Here is a 19,358-nt window from a genome sequence, read left to right on the forward strand (position 1 = left end):
TGATTGGAGTCCACATGTGGTAAATTCAATTGATTGACCTTGATTTGGAAAAGGCACACACCTGTCTATATAAGGTCCTACAGTTGACAGTGCATGTCAGAGCAAAAACTAAGTCATGAGGTCGAAGGAATTGTCCGTAAGAGCTCCAAGACAGGATTGTGTCGAGGCACAGATCTGGAGAAGTGTACCAAAACATTTCTGCTGCATTGAAGGTCCCCAAGAACACAGTGGCCTTCATCTTTCTTCAATGGAAGACGTTTGTTACCACCAAGACTCTTCCTAGAGCTGGCAGCACGGCCAAACTGAGCAATCGGGGGAGAAGGGCCTTGGTCAGGGAGGTGACCAATGGTCACTCTGACAGAGCTCCAGAGTTCCTCTGTGGAGATGGTAGAACCATCTCTGCAGCACTCCACCAATCAGGCCTTTACGGTGGAGTGGCCAGACGGAAGCCACTCCTCCGAAAAAGGAACATGACAGCCCGCTTGGAGTTTGCCAAAAGGTACCTAACAAGATTCTCTGGTCTGATAAAACCACGATTGCACTCTTTGGCCGGAATGAGGCCTGGCACCATCCCTACGGTGAAGCATGGTGGTGACAACATCATGCTGTGGGCTGTTTTTCAATGGCAGGGACTGGGAGACTAGTCTGGATTGAGGGAAGGATGAACGGACCAAAGTACAGAGATCCTTGATGAAAACCTGCTCCAGAGCACTCAGGACCTCAAACTGGGGTGAACGTTCACCTTCAAACAGGACAAGAACCCTAAGCCCACAGCCAAGACAACACAGGAGTGGTTTCGGGACAAGTCTCTGAATGTCCTTGAGTGGCCCAGCCAGAGCCCAGACTTGAACCCGATCTAACATCTCTGGAGAGACCTGAAAATAGCTGTGAAGAAATGCTCCCCATTCAACCTGAAAGAGCTTGAGAGGAGTTGCAGAGAAGAATGGGAGAAACTCCCCAAAAACAGGTGTGCCAAGCTTGTAGTCATACCCAAGAAGACTCATGGCTGCAAAAACACTGTTATTGCTTTGTCAATATGGGGTATTGTGTGTAGATTAATGAGGGAAAAATGATTTAATCCATTGTAGGAGAAGGCTGTAACGTAACAAAATGTGGAAAAAGTCAAGGGGTCTGAATGCACTGTATATGTGACCAACCGCTGCATATCTGTATTCCCAGTCATGTGAAATCCATAGATTATGGCCTAATGAATGTATTTAAATTAACTGATTTCCTTATATGAACTGTAACTAAGTAATATCTTATAATTGTTGCATGTTGAGTTTATATTTTTGTTCAATGTATAAAATCTGTGTCTAGGACAGATCCAGTGGCATACACAGTAGTGAACAGGGCGTCAGTTGCATCCGTCCAACCCTTAACAGAACATTGCAAAAATAACTCGATAAAACTGATGTTTCAGCCCTTAATAGCGATAAGTTATGTTGCCTCGAAGTCGAGCACAAATAAAGACACTAAAAAAAGATACAACAGTACAACCTCTGCAGCTACACATTAGTGACTTAATGCTCTGAATTTGGTTCTAGGCTGGACATATTGGCATGGCAATATTATAGACATAAAATGGCGGTATGTATCAGCTTCTGAAGGATCACATCTGGAATGGGATGTTAAAACACAGTGCTCGTGACAAATCATTTTTTTCAATCAACCAAGATCATCATATTTCCAACTGTGAATAACAAACAATCAACTGAAACTCACCGTTTATATCACCAATCAAAATGTATTTTATATGTATACATATTTTGCATTTTTATCTGACACGGGAAGAAACAAACCTATAAAGGATTTCATTTTCAAATCCATACCAAAAAAAAGTATAATCCATCAGTGATTTTGACTTCCTGAAGTTCCATATCGAGACGACCATCAGCTTCAGTGAATGTGAAATGCCACACGTTTTAGAGTGCACTAAAAGCCCAAAACAAGGTCAGTTTGTTAGTCTCCAAAACCCGACCCGTGGCGACACAGTGACTAGGGTCTGGTTTTAAATTCCGGAATATTTTGGGATAGAAGAACTACTGTACTTACGTCGATAAGTAAAATAAACCATATCTGGGGACTCTCCCAAAAAATGACGAGACAGACATGCCAGAATGTTGCAATTCAAAACCAGTTGGCAGGCAACACCTTTGGAGGGGTTTCAATTAAGGTAGTTGATGCAAACTAGCCACTTGCGAAATGCACTCATTAAAAATGACCTCTGTGATCTTCATCTTGCTAGCTACTATTTTGTATTTTATTCAAGCAGATAAAGTAGTGGCATAGGATGTGGCTTATTTTCTCTATGCCAAAAAAGTCCATTATTGAAACCCGACCCTAGTCACAGTTGGTTGGGAGTGCATTGAGTACATTACCAAGGTCGCATTCATTAGGGAACAGTAGCAAAATGGTTTGCAATGGAAAAACATACAAGTTCCGCTAGTCTCTCCCTATTTTAGTATATATATATTTTTTCATTTTCGTGCCTAAAGAAAACAACCCAGATACCGATGAATATAAAAAGCTCAAACTACCTGAGATTTAAAGTAAAAGCAGAACTATACATTTTCGCTAACTGGTACAATTATGTATGTGGGAAGAGAGAACCAAAAGTAAAAAATGACAATTTACTGAAGTGAGATTTGAATTTTGTCAATATTAGTTTTTGTAGTGTCGTTGTTTCGTCAATGAAAAAGTTGGATGTTTTGACCTCTCCTTTCCATTCCAGACCAACATAATAAACAAAAAAAAACTGTTAAATATGGGAAATGGACAGACTGATGCATTTCATAGAAAAGCAAACAGAAGAATCGGACTTGAAAAACCACAGTGAGACGGCTGTGGGAACTAGTCACAGCCACAGAGTGGAAGCCATTTTGAATTGAGCGCCGATAGCAATCACTTTGCCACGTGCCGTGTCACAAGTTTATAGTCAGTTGTTTAAGCATATACCTTCTCCTCAAAACTAAAGGTGCTTCCTTTGCCCAAGCCTGACGCCTCGCAGCCTGGTGAGGTTAGTGCCACAACCAGACACCATCAAAGAGTCCTACAAGGCTTGGGTAGAACTAGAGTAAGTTGCAGATGAGCAGTGTTGCAGTGCGGGTTGGGGAGAAACTAAATTGTCGACTTGGAACGTGGCCACCAAGTGCTGATAATATAAATAACAAAGTAAAGAAGAAGAGAAACATTTTATAAATATAAAGAATCTTTGCAGTCCTTGTGGGGAGGGAGGTGAAAGTTCAAAGTTCATCGGGGGTGGGGTCACGGTCGAGGCTGCTCACGCCGACCTCCTGGAAGAGCGCGGTATAGAACTCGGGCTCCAGCTGCTTGTTGCGGTAGCGGTTCACCACCTCGGCGATCTTCTGTTTCCGACGCACGTGTGGAGGGTTGTACGAGTCACTCTCCAGCCGCTTCCGCCGGCAAGCGTTGATCACCGTCTGCCTTACCAGGAACCCTGAGACAGAGGTGAGAGGGAGGGATGAGAGTGAGAGGTGGGAGGGAGGAAAAGAGTGAGAGGTGGGAGGGAGGAAAAGAGTGAGAGGTGGGAGGGAGGGAGGGAGGGGCAGAGAGTGATGGGGGGGAAGGGGGGTGATGGGTGAGGGAGAGTTAGTGAGAGGGGTGAGGGAGAGAGTGAGTGAGGGGGAGGGAGAGAGTGAGTGAGGGGGAGGGAGAGAGTGAGAGGGAAGGGAGAGAGTGGGGGGAGTGGGAGGGAGAGAGTGGGAGAAAGATACACGCACCGTTGATTGTGGCGCTTGCAGAGCCAGGATAGTGGGTTGGTTTCCCGGGACTACCCATATATATGCACACATGACTAAGTCGCTTTGGATAAAAGCATCTGCTAAACAGCATATATTATTACAGTCTGCCTCACCAGGAACTCAGAGCGAGAGAAAAGAGGTAATAGAAGAGAGGGAGAGAGGTGACCGATGGCTCAGCACCGACTTGGAGAGAGACGTGGTGGAGCTAGGCCTGATGCTAGGCATCTGGGATGACTCACACCCACATTTGGCATGTGTGAAGAAGAGAAGCGGGGACTGGGGTCTCTAAGATCACTGCCTGGTAGCAATCTCTCTCTCTCTGGCATAACTCTCATAATTCTTCAACAGTGATACTGTATGTCAGACATCACTGTTGAAGAGTGCAGCATCTCTTGCAGACACTGGCAATTTGTTCTCGCACGCACACACACACAGTTGTACTAGTCAAAAGTCACCGTGATAGCTCACATACACCTTTCACCCTTCCCCTACCTTTACACACACCTCCTGCCCCAAAACACCTCCTCACTCCTCACCTAGTGACCTCCTGCTGACTACCATGCCATCCACCAGGGGGACGACCATGCTGAACTTTCCCAGGGCCCCATGCAGGCGGATCCGGAACAGGCCCGTCTTCAGAGGGTGGATGAAGATCACCTGCACATCCTGACCGGACGTGGTGGGTCTGAGGAAGGGGGGGGTGAAGGAGGAAGAGGGTTGGACAGGCATAGAGAGGTAGAAATGAATTTGCCTCTCTTGCAACGGCTCTATGCACACTCAATGGACGCCACTTACACATATTACACTGTCACTCCAAAACACACACTTTCACATACACTGCTACTACTCCGTTTATTATCGATCCTGATTGGCTAGTCACTTTTATACCAACATACATGTACATATCACCTCAATTACCTCGTACCCCTTCACCTTGACTCAGTACCGGTAGGTACTCCTAGTATATAGTCTCGTTATTGTTATTTTATTGTGTTACTATTTCCATTTTTGCTAAAGTGTCTTACTTTTTAACTCTGTATTGTTGGGAAAGTGCTCATAAGCAAGCGTTTCACAGTAAAGTCTACACCTGTTGTATTCGGCGCATATGACATAAAATTGATTTGAGAAATAGGGAGAGAGAGGCAGATAGGAAGACGAGGGAGAGAAGAAAGGTGGAGCAGAGCTGATATGAGACACTGTCCCTGCCGCAGAGGCGCTATGAGCACCTCCTACCATCCTGCCTTCTGTGGTCAGCCACCATCCACATTAGCTAGGCTTTGGTTCTGTACGGCCTCTAGTTCGACACCTTGCGCATGTCTCCTGTTCTATATGCTGACCTGGCAAGGTCCCCTGACCTACACTGCCCTGTCTCTGCAACATAAACACTAGTACTCGTCTGACCCCGTTGGTCCCCCCGCCACCATGTTGAGCCCACATCACGACACCTTGCACTGACTGGTCTTGGTGGTGGTATATACTTGGCATCTACCTAGCATGTCAGAAGAGGATACGTATATTTCTAGGTGTATTGTCCTTATCATTGTCACCCTCGCTTGCTAAAAATAAATTCTGAACACTTTTTTTTGTTTGACTGATTGATTGAGAATCCCTCAAATCTGCAATGTTCCATAATTGTTGTAGCAACTGCTTTCTCAGTTCAATTCTCTATCGACTCAACTCTTAAGTATGTCTGAAAAAGTTTCTAGCCGTCATATCCTTGACGATCCATTGGTCCCTCCCTTGACCTTCTTTTCCAATGAGATTTGAGAGGGAGGCGAGGAACAGAAGGAGGAAGAAGCAAGGACTTCACAGCTGGAAAAAATGTCAGACATCGTCTCTGTGTTGAGTAGTGATGGATGGGAGCCTCTAGTACCTTGTTGAGGTGCTACTGTTGGCCGTGGTTTCCACTCCAGTGCTCGTCTCTACCAGCAGGTCAGCCAGGGGAAAGTTCTCTACAATACAAGAATTCAACATACACTGCGGTTAAAACTTATTAGGTGCACAAAATCTATTAAGATGAACTGAAGTCAGTAATTACCAGAAATAAGGACATTCTTCTATCAAATACTTCTCAATAAAATATCTAAAATAGTTCTATAGAATAGAATCAACTGTATCCAATCATTTTTATAAAGAACCAAAATGGCTGCCAATAGAGGTCAGTTTCAGCGGGACACCGGAGGAGGTTAGCCTACCGATATCATCGTAGCGCTCCACCCAGACCACCAGTACTTTTGTCTCTGGTCCCATTGGAGGGATGGTCCTGCCGGGAGGCATCTTCTTAGACTTCACCGTAGGACTCTGAAGGACAGACGAGCCTTTGTTAGAAAAAAATAGCAAAACGCACACCCCTAATTAACTTTAAAAATTTGAGTGGAAAAAAAAATATCCCAAATATATTTAAGCAATAAGAGGGTGTTATGTTCTTATGCACAACGCAATGCGGAGTGCCTGGATACAGCCCTTATATTGGCCATATACCACAAACCCCAAGGTGCCTTATTGCTATTAGAAATGAATTTGAATTGTAAAATTAAATGTTCTCACACACCTGTAGTATACGGTGTGATATACCACAGCTTTCAGCCAATCAAGCATTCAGGGCTCGAAACACGCAGTTTATAATAACCAATCTATAACTACGCTTTAATCAGCAATGCTTTAGGCTAGAAACAAGCAAATAAACATTTTATTGGTCACATACACATGGTTAGCAGATGTTATTGCGAGTGTAGCGAAATGCTTGTGCATGTAGTTACGACAGTGCAGCATTTTTTTTTACATTGGATAAAAGTAGAAAGACTCAGAACTACAAAATGGTATATCATACACAGCATTTTTGAGGAACAATGGGAAAGTAAGTATACTTTGAAAGGTGATACACTTGTAAAGTCATTTTTGAGAAAAGGACCTTTGAATGTTTTGGTACCTACAAGAGATATCTCCTTTGTCTACACCCATTGTTCACAACATCTTAAGCCAGCCCCACCCATCTCTTTAAGGATTCACATGAGGTCATGTGCAAAACAGTGAGTAATGTAGTAAAAATGAAGACAGTGGTAGTAGCCTACAATAAGGAAAAATTCCAAGTAAACAGAGTGTCCAGATAAAAATATTTTATAAATATTAGATGACACTTACACTTGTCTAAATGGATGGGTCATGTGAAAGAAATGCTATAACCCCCAGCCAGATCCAGTGGTGGAAAAAGTACAAAATTGTCATACTTGAGTAAAAGTGAGTCATTTAAAATTCCTTAGATTAAAACAGACGGGACAATTGTATTTTTTTTTTTACTATATATTTTTTTTATTGACGGATAGCCAGGAGCACAATGTACTTAAGTATCAAAAGTGAAAATATAAACCATTTCAAGTTCCTTATATTAAGCAAACCAGACGACACAATTATTTTTTATTTTTTTGATGGATAGCCAGAGGCACACTCCAACACTCAGACAAAATTTACAAGCAAAGCATTTGTGTTTAATGAGTCCACCAGATCAGAGGCAGTAGTGATGACCAGGGATGTTCTCTTGATAAGTGTGAATTGGACCATTTTCCTGTCAAAATGCAACAAGTAGTTTTGGGAGTCAAGGAAAATGTATGGAGTAAAACGTACATTTTTCTCTTTACAAATATAGTAAATATAAATAAAGTATATAATATAGTAAATATAAAAGTATATAATAAAAGTATATAATATAGTAAATATAAATAAAGTAATGTACAGATACCACAAAAATTACTTAAATAAAAATACTTCAAAGTACTACTTAAGTACTTTACACAACTACCCAAATGCCTTCACACCAGAACATTTGCATATACTGTTACACGTGCACTTATCACAGTATTGCACATATGTTTATTTATTTTGCACATGTACATAAACAGATGCATGCGCCATGTATTTATGTGCTGGACACTTGATACGGTCACATGATATTGTTGTGGTATGTCACAAAATCATGTTACGACCACACATAAATATTAATTTTATATATATCAATATTTTGCTAAGTCTTGCTAAGTGGATGGTCTCTACTGCAGCTGTAAATGGTACAGCCAAATGGTTACTTGCATAGTAGCAATATCAGAAATAGTGTCAATATATATCAAATATACAGGATGTGCAAGAACATTATCAATAATGATAGATGAGGTAGTTATATATATATATTTATACACAATCGGGGGTAAAGTGGCGGAGCAGCAGGATAAACCCCAACAATTGTAGCAGCAACGTATGCCGTGTGTGCTACTAGAGAGTCATTTGAATAGAGGCACTGCAGATAGTGCTGATGACTGGTCCGTCGCAAAACACCCTGATCTTCTCAAAAATATACGTTTGTCTAGCTGTGTCCAGTCCAGGTGGTGCTTGCATAGGCATGCCATCTATGGGATGTCAGAGTTGCTCAGCAGCTAAAACCTGGTCCCAACTGAGTGTGAACGCTCCTTGGCGTGAACAACACCAAGGCTCCAGAGCATCAAAGCTGTAACAACAACAAATCAAAGACATTACAACCTTGCACAACATCAATTCACCTCCCAAGTTTATATAAGAATAATAACCTCATACAATGCACTGAAAATATTTTCACCTGAAGTGTTGGTACTGCTTGATCTGTGGCAGTACAGAGTCAGCCATAGCTTTCCACCAGCACCATATTATCCTCCAGTCCAACCAGCTGTGGGATGTTGACCCCTGTCACAGTGCTGTCCTTCACAACAGCAGCAATCTCAGACAAAGTGTTCACTCTGGTCTTTCTGAATCACTGCTTGATGAGGCCGAAGCACCTGTCAGGAGCACACTTGGTGTGGCCTGTGATGAGGAAGTGAATGTCCAGATTGTGGTGGAGCTTGTGCATGGTCCACCAGGCACAATACCAGATCACAAACTTGTTCTTGTTTTGGCCACTGCAGTTATCACAATTCAGGTCCACATTAGTTTTTTCATTTCTGTAGTTAGTGAAGAAATGGTGCATGTAGTTGATGACTGCGCTGCAGTCTTTGCTTGCCTGGGCCAGCTCTCTTTTTGATGACTGGCTGGCGGATTAGTCTGGCCGGTTCTACTGATTGATGCTGAAAGACAAATTCCAGATACAAATATTTTAGCATAATTATACAATAGATGCGAAATGGCATTCTGCGATAACATCACTACACATACAGGTAATGTTAGCTACTGTAGCTAGCCTGCCATCTAACGTCAGCTGGCTAGCTAACAGCAAGCTTTAACTGGCAATACAAACCGATTGTCATAGTTAGCTAATGTTAACCAATAGGTTCAATGTTAGATAGTTAGCTAGCTAACATTAGGCCATAACTAGCAATGCGAAATGGCATTCTGAGAAATCACTAACGTTACACACACCTCATACACATAAGCTAATGTTAGATAGCAATCCAGCCACCTAACCTCTGCTAACATTAGCTAGCTAACAACAAGCGGGGGTCTTCAAAATCAAATCAAATGTTGTTGGCCACATGCAGATGTTAATGGTTGTGAAATGCTTGTGCTTCTAGCTCCGACTATGCAGTAAAATCTAACAAGTAATCTAACAAATACACACAAACAACTACCTTATACAAACAAATTGACGCAAATATAACAGGGATGAATAAGAATATGTACATATAAATATATGGATGAGCGATGGCGTTAGCAAGCAAAAAAATTAACTATAATACCAGTCCATAGAGTAACGTTACTAGCAATACAAACTGATTGCAAGCCAAAGTTAACTAACATTGAACCTAACGATATTTGGTTAACAAACCAGCCATCGAACTCCAGCTGGCTAGCTAACAGCAAGCTTTCTGAAAAAAATTAGAAATGTATAATCTCTGAAGCTATAGCTAGATTCTTACCTGTATACATGGATGAAAGGTTCAAGGCAGACTGTAACCCCTTTTAAAAGACACTCGGTGTTGTTCCCGTTTAGTTTGCACAGCTGGTTTGGCCCATTGTGTTCCGCTGATTTCAAAAGATGTTATTTTCAGAGAGAGTCAGCATTGCATGGCACGATCATCGTCCAGAAATTAGTTCATCACAACTTTTTCCCACTGACCTTTGTTGATAGCGCCTGATAAATTCAGGGCAGAAATGTTATTGAGAGCAGTAGCAAAATATTTGCAGTTCTCCACAGCGAAAGTTTATTAAAAAAAACTGCAGTAGAAAGGAGTATCTAATCATTACGAGCAGATCATTTTATCGACACAAGATGCAACACCGCAGACCAATCCAAACTCACCTCTCTGCATGTCCAGTCCACTCATTATCTCAGCCAATCAAGGCTAGCTGGAAGGTTGCAGTCTTTCTCTGTGGCTAAACCAACTAGGCTTGTAATTTAACAATTGTATTTGTATTTACAGATGACATACACGTTTGATATTAAGTCACATGAAAGTTCACATGTTTGAGAAGGTATTTCTGCCAAAAAACGCATTTTCATTAAAAAAAAAGTACGTTCAAAAGGCTCTCCAGTGAAGTTGTGACTTGCGACATATGCCTAGTTCCCTGAATCGGGTCACATATACATATAAATATATGGATGAACAATGACTAAGCGGCATAGGCAAGATGCAATAGATGGTATAAAATAAAGTATATACACATATGAGATGAGCCATGCAGGATATGTAAACATTATTAAAGTGGCATTAATAAAGTGACTAGTGATCCATTTATTAAAGTGGCCAATGATTTCAAGTCTATGTAAGCAGCAGCCTCTCTGTGTTAGTGATGGCTGTTTAAGTCTGACGGCCGTGAGACTGAAAAACAGATTCTGTCTCTCGGTCCCATCTTTGATGCACCTGTATTGACCTTGCCTTCTGGATGGTAGCGGGGTGAACAGGCAGTGGCTCGGGTGGTTGTTGTCCTTGATGATCTTTTTGGCCTTCCTGTGAAGGCTGTAGGTGTCCTGGAGGGCAGGTAGTTTGTCCCCGGTGATGTGTTGTGCAGACCGCACCACTCTCTGGAGAGCCTTGCGTTTGTGGGCGGTGCAGTTGCCGTACCAGGCGGTGATGCAGTCCTACAGGATGCTCTCAATTGTGCATCTGTAAAAGTTTGTGAGGGTTTCAGGTGACAAGACAGGTCTTCAGCCTTCTGAGGTTGAAGAGGCGCTGTTTCGCCTTCTTCACCACAATGTCTGTGTGGGTGGACCATTTCAGTTTGTCCGTGATATGTATGCAGAGGAACTTAAAATGTTCCACCTTCTCCACTGCTGTCCCATCGATGTGGATAGGGGGTTGCTCCCTCTGCTGTTTCCTTAAGTACACGATCATCTCCTTTGTTTTGTTGACGTTGAGTGAGGTTGTTTTGCTGACAGCACACTCCGAGTGCCCTCACCTCCTCTCTGTAGGTGGTCTCGTCGTTGTTGGTAATCAAGCCTACTACTGTTGTGTCGACTGCAAACTTGATTGAGTTGGAGGCATGCATGGCCACGGAATCATGGGTGAACAGGGAGTACAGGAGGGGAATGAGCATGCACACTTGTGGGGCCCAAGTGTTGAGGATCAGTGGGGTGGAGATGGTGTTTCCTACCTTCACCACCTGGGGGCGGCCTGCCAGGAAGTCCAGGACCCAATTGCACAGGGCGGGGTTGAGACCCAGGACCTCTAGCGTAATGATGAGTTTGAAGGGTACTATGGTGTTGAATGCTGAGCTATAGTCAACAGCACTCTTACATAGGTGTTCCTCTTGTCCAGATGGGATAGGGCAGTGTGCAGTGTTATGGCGATTGCATTGTCTGTGAACCTATTGGGGTGGTAAGCAAATTGAAGTGGGTCTAGGGTGATAGGTAAGGTGGAGGTGATATGATCCTTGACTAGCCTCTCAAAGCACTTCATGATGCCAGAAGTGAGTGCTACGGGGCGATAGTCATTTAGTTCAATTATCTTTCCCTTCTTGGGTACAGGAACAATGGTTGCCATCTTGACGCATGTGGGGACAGCAGACTGGGATAGGGAGAGATTGAATATGTCCGTAAACACACCAGCCAGCTGGTCTGAGCTTGCTCTGTGGACGTGGCTAGGGATGCCGTCTGGGCCGACAGCCTTGCGAGAGTTAACATGTTTAAATCTCTTACTCACGTCGATCATGGAGAAGGAGAGCCCACAGTCCTTGGTAGCGGGCTGTGTCGGTGGCACTGTATTATCCTCAAAGTGGGCAAATAAGGTGGTGTTTAGTTTGTCTGGAAGCAAGACGTCGTTGTCTGTGATGTGGCTGTTTTTTGTTGTTGTCCGTGATTGTCTATAGACCCTGCCACATACATCTTGTGTCTGAGTCGTTGAATTGCGATTCCACCTTGTCCCTGTACTGGCATTTCACTGGTTTGAGTTCCTTGCGGAGGGAATAACTACACTGTTTGTATTCGGCCATAATCCCAGTTACCTTTCCATGGTTAAATGCGGTGGTTCGCGCGGTCACTTTTGCGCAAATGCCACCATCTATCCACGGTTTCTGGTTAGGGTAGGTTTTAATAGTCATAGTGGGTACATCTCCTATGCACTTCTTTATAAACCAATTTACCGAATCAGTGTACAAGTCGATATTATTCTGAGTCTACCCGGAACATGTCCCAGTCCGCGTGATCAAAACAATCTTGAAGCGTAGATTCCGATTGGTCAGACCAGCGTTGCACTATTGTAAAGTGGCTGCTCCACTGGATGTCATAAGGTGAACGCACCAATTTGTAAGTCGCTCTGGATAAGAGCGTCTGCTAAATGACTTAAATGTAAATGTACATCCTGTTTGAGTTTCTGCCTATATGAGGGGAGGAGAAAAATGGAGTCGTGGTCAGATTTGCCAAAAGGAGGGCGGGAGATGGCCTTGGACGATTCGCAAAAGTTAAGCAGTGGAGTTTTGCCAGCACGAGTACTACAGTCAATATGCTGATAGAATTGAGGTAGCCTTGTTCTAAAATTTGCTTTGTTAAAATCCCCAGCTACAATAAATGCAGCCTCAGGATATATGGTTTCCAGTTTGCATAAAGTCCAGTGAAGTTCTTTGAGGGCCATCATGGTATTGGTTGAGGGGGGATATACACGGCTGTGACAATAACTGAGAAGAATTCTCTTGGGAGATAATACGGTCGCATTTGATTGAGGAATTCTAGGTCAGGTGAACAAAAGGACTTGAGTTCCTTTATGTTGTTACAATTACACTATGCGACGTTAATCATGAAACATACACCCCCGCCTCCTTCTTCCTGGAGAGATGTTTATTCCTGTCGGTGCGACGTACAAAGAATCCAGGTGGCTGTATCAAATCTGACAGCATATCCGAGAGAGCCATGTTTCAATGAAACAGAGCATGTTTGTTGTTTACCATTCCTGCAAACCCATAGCTTGGTTTTTGCTCTGACATGCATAGTCAACTGTGGGACTTATATAGACAGGTGTTTGCCATTCCAAATCATGTCCAACCAATTGAATTTACCACAGGTGGATGCCAATCAAGTTGTAGAAACATCTCAAGGATGATCAATGGAAACAAAATGCACCTCAGCTCAATTTTGAGTCTCATAGCAAAGGTTCTGAATACTTACGTAAATAAGGTCAAAAATAATCCGTTTTTGCTTTTTAATTATGGGGTATTGTGTGTAGATTGATGAGGGAAAAAATGCATTTATTCCATTTAAGAATAAGGCTAACGTAACAAAATGTGTAAAAAGTAAAGGGCTCCGAATACACTGCATGTAGACACTGGTATGGTTGGAAATCATGATAATAATGTAAAAGAAAATGAACAAGTAAGTGTCCCTTATAATGGTTTGTAGAGCGTCTTACCCTCTGTGCGGGTGCCACGTTGTCAGAGTGGTTGGGGAAGAGCTCCAGTGTGAGGTTGGACTGTTTCAGCAGGTTGGGTAGCAGTTCCATCTGAGAGTCAGAATCCACTGTGGGGAAACTGCTTTCCGATGACTCAGCTATAGGAACAAAACAAGTGAGAACACAGTCTGCACCCCAAACGGCACCCTATTCCCTAGATAGTGCACTACTTTTAACCAGGGTTTTGGTCAAAAGTAGTGCACTATATAGGGAATAGGGTGACATTTGAGACACACACACATAGATGAACCCACGCACATAGATGAACCCACGCAACTTCATCAGTCACAGCATAATGTGGCTAAATGTTTTACAACAGAAAAAAAGACGAGTCCATTTTCTTCTGTTTAGTGCCTAATGAATACACCCCTGCTCAATGACTTACTAATACAATTATAAAGCTCTAAAAGAACAATTGTTGATCAAATTAGAGAAAATCAAATTAATTTCAACTTATGTAAAATTCTCCCCGCAAAAATAACACTCAAAACATGGGGGATTAAACAGTCAGCCCTGTGCAGACTCTGCAATGAAGAAACAGAATCAATAGATCATCTCTTTTGGTACTGTCCTTCAGTAGCTCGCTTTGGGAGTCAGGTCCAGAGTGGCTGTTGAGTCATAAATGTCTGTGTTCAGATGGACCTACAAACAGTACTGTTAGGAGATCTGAAAAACCACAATCAATCAATGTGAAATATGATTATATTCATTGGTAAATTATTTATTTCTAGGGCAAACTCAATAGAAATAGTACAAATGAAGAGGTTCAAGACCCTCGTAAGACACCACAGTAATATAGAAGGATGTATTGCAAAAGGAAATAGTGAAATGGCAATACTGGGAAAGATGGGTTAGTCTGTGGACATCTGAGGGACGGAATTAAGATTAGAGGGATTGGTTGATTTGGCGATGCACTTGGGAGTTCAGTAGAAATAGAAGGCTACATGTGTATATATATTGAATTGGAATGTTTTCCACCAGGTCCTCCAACCAGGGGATGGGGTGGTAGGGGTAAAAAAAGAAAAAAGGGGATAAGAAATGATGCAAGTAATGTTATTTTATAGACTAATCTGTCTGCTAGTTTCATAGCTGATCTCCCCCCCAAACAACAAAATCCAGATGAAGAGTGGAGGAGAGAAAATAAGATGTGATGATGTACAGGAGGGAAAGTAAGAGGAAGATGGGAGAAAGGGATGAGGCCCACCGGAGGAGTCTGTGAGCGAGGGAACGACAAAGGCGATCTCGGTCAGGGCGTCGGCGTAGTACAGCACCCGCTTCTCTCCATTGAACACGCCCCCGCCCGTGTCTCCCAGGGTGATAGTATCATCTGTGGGTACAGAAAGGAACTCCCTTACTACTAGGTTTGGGCATTTTAAATATTTTCAATATTCAAATAATATCATTAAATTTTTCCGGATATCCCGACGGTCGAAATACACGTGTGCGAAAAAGAAATATTGTTTGCTGCGCGACATGGTAGAGAGGGTGCTGCTCAGCTTGAGCAGCAGGGCGCCATACTTGCGCTAATTAGGCAAACTGGTTGCGGCCATAACATCTGGTTGTGCCAGTCTTGACTGCATCAAGAATGTCAAGACCTCTACAACATCCGCAGAGTACGACCCTGCCTCACACAGGAAGCGGCGCAGGTCCTAATCCAGGCACTTGTCATCTCCCGTCTGGATTACTGCAACTCGCTGTTGGCTGGGCTCCCTGCCTGTGCCATTAAACCCCTTCAACTCATCCAGAACGCCGCAGCCCGTCTGGTGTTCAACCTTCCCAAGTTCTCTCACGTCACCCCGCTCCTCCGTTCTCTCCACTGGCTTCCAGTTGAAGCTCGCATCCGCTACAAGACCATGGTGCTTGCCTACGGAGCTGTGAGGGGAACGGCACCTCAGTACCTCCAGGCTCTGATCAGGCCCTACACCCAAACAAGGGCACTGCGTTCATCCACCTCTGGCCTGCTCGCCTCCCTACCACTGAGGAAGTACAGCTCCCGCTCAGCCCAGTCAAAACTGTTCGCTGCCCTGGCTCCCCAATGGTGGAACAAACTCCCTCACGACGCCAGGACAGCGGAGTCAATCACCACCTTCCGGAGACACCTGAAACCCCACCTCTTTAAGGAATACCTAGGATAGGATAAGTAATCCCTCTCACCCCCCCTAAGTTTTAGATGCACTATTGTTAAGTGACTGTCCCACTGGATGTCATAAGGTGAATGCACCAATTTGTAAGTCGCTCTGGATAAGAGCGTCTGCTAAATGACTTAAATGTAAATGTGTAAATGTCAAGAAGCTGGTTGAGAGAATGCCAAGAGTGTGCAAAGCTGTCATCAAGGCAAAGGGTGGCGACTTTGAAGAATCCCAAATATAAGATAGAATTTAAATTTGCTTACCACTTTTTTGATTATTACATGGATTCCATATGTGTTATTTCATAGTTTTGATGTCTTCACTATTATTCTACAATGTATGGAAAGTGTCCAAACATTTGACCGGTACTGTATAAGGAGCCTGGAGGTGGAACCTAAACAAGTATTTATGCTCTAAGGCAGGAAATGCGTCAGAATAGGGGTGGCATTGCTGCCTTACTTCAATTAGCAACAAAATCCATAGTTTGCAAGCGACTGTTTACTGGAAGATGTGCAGCACCATTTTGAGTACTGCAAGCTTGCCCCGTAACAACTCGAGTTCTAGGCAAGGAGCTCCAGTCCCTTGCCATTTGAGTGAAAACTAGCATGATGCACATTGACGAGTTTGATTTTGATTTGTTTAACACTTTTTCAGTTACTACATGATTCCGTATGTGTTATTTCATAGTTTTGATGTCTCACTATTATATATATATTTTTTTGAAAATAGTAAATATAAAGAAAAACCCTTGAATGAGTAAGTGTCCAAACCTTTGACTGGTACTGTATATTCTCAGGTTGGCATGATAACGCTCCCTCCCTCACCTGGTTGGATGCTGTCTCCATTGTTGTTGTGGTTGTTGATGGACCAGCTAGTGTAGACGCTGCCTGTCCAGCCCGGGTGCTGCCCCACCTCCACGGGCCAGCCCAGCGACATCAGGAACTCCAGAAAGTGATGCTGCACGTTGGCGCTCGACTCCACATTTCTCAGGATCTGGCATTGGACCATAGAGTTAGTTAGAGGCCTCATCATGGATATAACCCATTTTTGCATGGACATTGCCATTGAGAGCATCAACAGGGCAGATTATCCTATGGGTTGGGAGTGATCAGCCAATGATTAGAGCATTGTCTTATACAAATTGGTTGCTATGGTTTGTAAATGTGATCCGTTTCAGGAAACTAGGTAATAGGTCGCAAGTCACGACTTCACCTCAAAATGCGTGTTTTTGGCAGAAATGCCTCTTAAACATGTGAACTTTCATGTCCCTTAATAACAAAATTGTATGCTGTAAATATCTGTAAATATGAAAACAACTTAAATTACGAGCCTTGCTGGTAAACCACAGAAAAAGTCACCAACCTTCCCATTAGCCATGATTGGCTGAGATAATGAGTGGGCTGGACATGCCGAGAGAGGAGTCTATTTGAGCTCAGTCTGTGTTGGTAATCCTGTCAAATGTGGATTTAACAAAAAATGTAGCTGTTGCTCTCCACTTTCTGGAGGATCGGGTTTTGGAATTAGAGTATGATAGCTAAAGAAAACACCTGTTTCTGGATTACGTCTTCAAACAAAGGGCATTTTTGGCATGGATTCATGACCATCATGCGTGATGACGTAAGATGACGTGATGACGTAAGCTACATTTTCAGATATGACACGTTTCTAATTTTTACTAAGTATTTTGTTTAATATGCTTATGTTGTTATTATTCATTGTTGTTTAACTAGCTAACGTTAGCTTGCCGGCTCGCGATGTGTGATATTCCACATTGTTTACCTAGCTACATGTCTTGAGCAAACAAGTACTGTTAGCTAGCGTTAGCTGGCTGGCTCGTTAGCTAACGTGATGTAATGTGTGTGATCTTACATGTTGTCTACCTAGCTTGGTTAATATTTTACCTAGGTAGCTAGCTAGCTACATGTCTTAAGCTAAAGTGTACAACACCCGTTGAATACGGCCGGTGTCAGTAAAGTTGGCAAAAAAGCATAATGAAATTGTTGCCAACAGAGCTGGTTAGGCTGTTTTCATGTTATCCAGAGGTAAACAAATCATCGGCCAGAGCTTCAAGTGTGCGCTCTGAGCGCTTCGAGAACAAAGCGAGATGGGTGGGGCAAAAGCTTAAGAGGGTGTGAATGATACTGAATGGGTGGAGACAAAGAAGATCTCTCTCACCAAAACACTAAAATACAATTTTCTCAAAAGTGAGTTTACAAGTTTAGAAACTTTCAAAGCAGAATCACTTTCCCATTGTTCCTAAAATACAGTGCATGATATACCATTTTGTAGTTCTGAGTCTCGGCTTTTATCCAATGTAAAAAACAGAAATTCTAATTTTGCTACAAAAGACAGAATCCAGGTCGTGAGTCACAAATGGCTTGAAACTATATCACCACCATCTACTGGCCATAATGAATGAATTACAATATTTTTGTTCAGGACTATTAGCAAAAATATTAGCTTTACAACTTTTTTTCAAACAAAAAAAGAATAAGAAAATGTACTACTTTAAAATGGAGATAAGACTCACGGCCTGTGCTCTCACAGAAGCCATAATGGGGCAGGTACAAAGATGAGTCCTCTAACTAATTCTATGCATGGGACACAGGGACAGACAGTCCATTTACAGAGACGTGAACATGAAATATTTCATTGTCTGTAAATGGTTTTAGATTGTAAAAGTTTTTGGTCAAAATTGCAGTTGTATTTTGCTAGTTTTATTAACAAATAGGTTCAAAATGAGACAGGGAGTCTGCAGATCCACCAATAGACCAGACTCTGGCAACTGTTTTTTTCTACAACCATTTTAGAATAGTTTAGCGTGACCGTCTAGAAGGATTTTCAGAGAAAGTAGACTAATGAAAATAGTTAAATCGAGGCTTTTGCACTGGTCCGTAACTCTTGGGCCGTGTTCATTAGGGCACACGGTAGCAAAAAGTTAAAACGTTTTAACAATGGAAAACCAGTTTGACCTTTTTCCTTCTGTTCGTTCCTACTGAACACAACCCTGTTGACACCCTCCTCTTTAACCTCTCACCTCCTGGCTGCTCTTCTGGCCGGCCTTCATGTAGAAGAGGAAGACTGTGTCGCAAGGCCGGCAGGGCAGCAGGTCCAGGTAGCTCATGTCGTCAAAGAAGCCCGGCAACCCAGAGTCCAGTGCAATCAGGTGTGGAGGTAGGCGACTGTTGCCGGGCTCCTGGAAGTCAGGAAACATCAAGTTAAATGTCATTGGCTGGTTCATCAAGCTATACAACTAGCCCTCCACCTGTTTGGTGATAATCTGTAATTAATTTAGAAGTTTTTACAGAGGATGTTTCAGTTACGCAAATGTTCATCTAACTAAGGTGTTTTGTGCAGTATTGTGCGACGTGTTGTATTATGTAAACAGTTGGCGCTCCTAAGCAGGTCTGTCACACTGTCTATGCTATTAGATAGAGAGCAATCACCGCAGCTGTTCACCCCATGCTAGTGGGCAGATGGACATCGTCAAATCAAAACCCAACCTTCGTTTACTTGTTGTGGAGCATGGACTTTCCAAAATCAGTTTTAGATGAGACTGACTTTATGACCAGAATGATCCTATTTACACATTGCAGTCAATTTTGCCACTAGAATAACTGTTTGACTCATAT

The 19,358-nt window shown here is 42.8% G+C and overlaps 1 protein-coding gene and 1 long non-coding RNA gene across 10 annotated transcripts in view; one reads left to right on the top strand and one right to left on the bottom strand.

The window, feature by feature from the left end:
* The window catches only part of LOC124003384, a 48,969-nt gene that overhangs the window by 26,765 nt on the left and 2,846 nt on the right, over nt 1-19,358 (top strand). Inside the window, exon 3 of one of the 2 annotated variants that reach the window (XR_006833213.1) lies at nt 4,338-4,440. The exons of the other annotated variant lie outside the window; for it this stretch is intronic. This is a non-coding gene — a long non-coding RNA (uncharacterized LOC124003384). Of the gene's footprint in view, nt 1-4,337; nt 4,441-19,358 lie in introns of those variants that run through there. 2 annotated transcript variants of the gene reach the window in all.
* LOC124003381 (ral GTPase-activating protein subunit beta-like) overlaps nt 1,181-19,358 on the bottom strand; it is an 88,961-nt gene continuing 70,783 nt past the window's right edge. For 7 of the 8 annotated variants that reach the window (XM_046311575.1, XM_046311578.1, XM_046311577.1 and 4 more), the window contains exons 23-30: nt 18,764-18,922; nt 16,551-16,719; nt 14,802-14,924; nt 13,559-13,695; nt 5,960-6,065; nt 5,638-5,716; nt 4,301-4,449; nt 1,181-3,460 (exon numbers count right to left, since the gene is read on the bottom strand). In XM_046311575.1, coding sequence (XP_046167531.1) covers nt 3,246-3,460; nt 4,301-4,449; nt 5,638-5,716; nt 5,960-6,065; nt 13,559-13,695; nt 14,802-14,924; nt 16,551-16,719; nt 18,764-18,922 — 1,137 coding nt within the window. In that variant the 3' untranslated portion in view covers nt 1,181-3,245. Of the gene's footprint in view, nt 3,461-4,300; nt 4,450-5,637; nt 5,717-5,959; nt 6,066-7,253; nt 8,260-8,367; nt 8,849-9,637; nt 9,744-13,558; nt 13,696-14,801; nt 14,925-16,550; nt 16,720-18,763; nt 18,923-19,358 lie in introns of those variants that run through there. The other variant, XR_006833212.1, reaches the window with a different exon arrangement.

Source organism: Oncorhynchus gorbuscha, linkage group LG18 (assembly GCF_021184085.1).
Source record: "Oncorhynchus gorbuscha isolate QuinsamMale2020 ecotype Even-year linkage group LG18, OgorEven_v1.0, whole genome shotgun sequence".
NCBI lineage: Eukaryota > Metazoa > Chordata > Actinopteri > Salmoniformes > Salmonidae > Oncorhynchus > Oncorhynchus gorbuscha.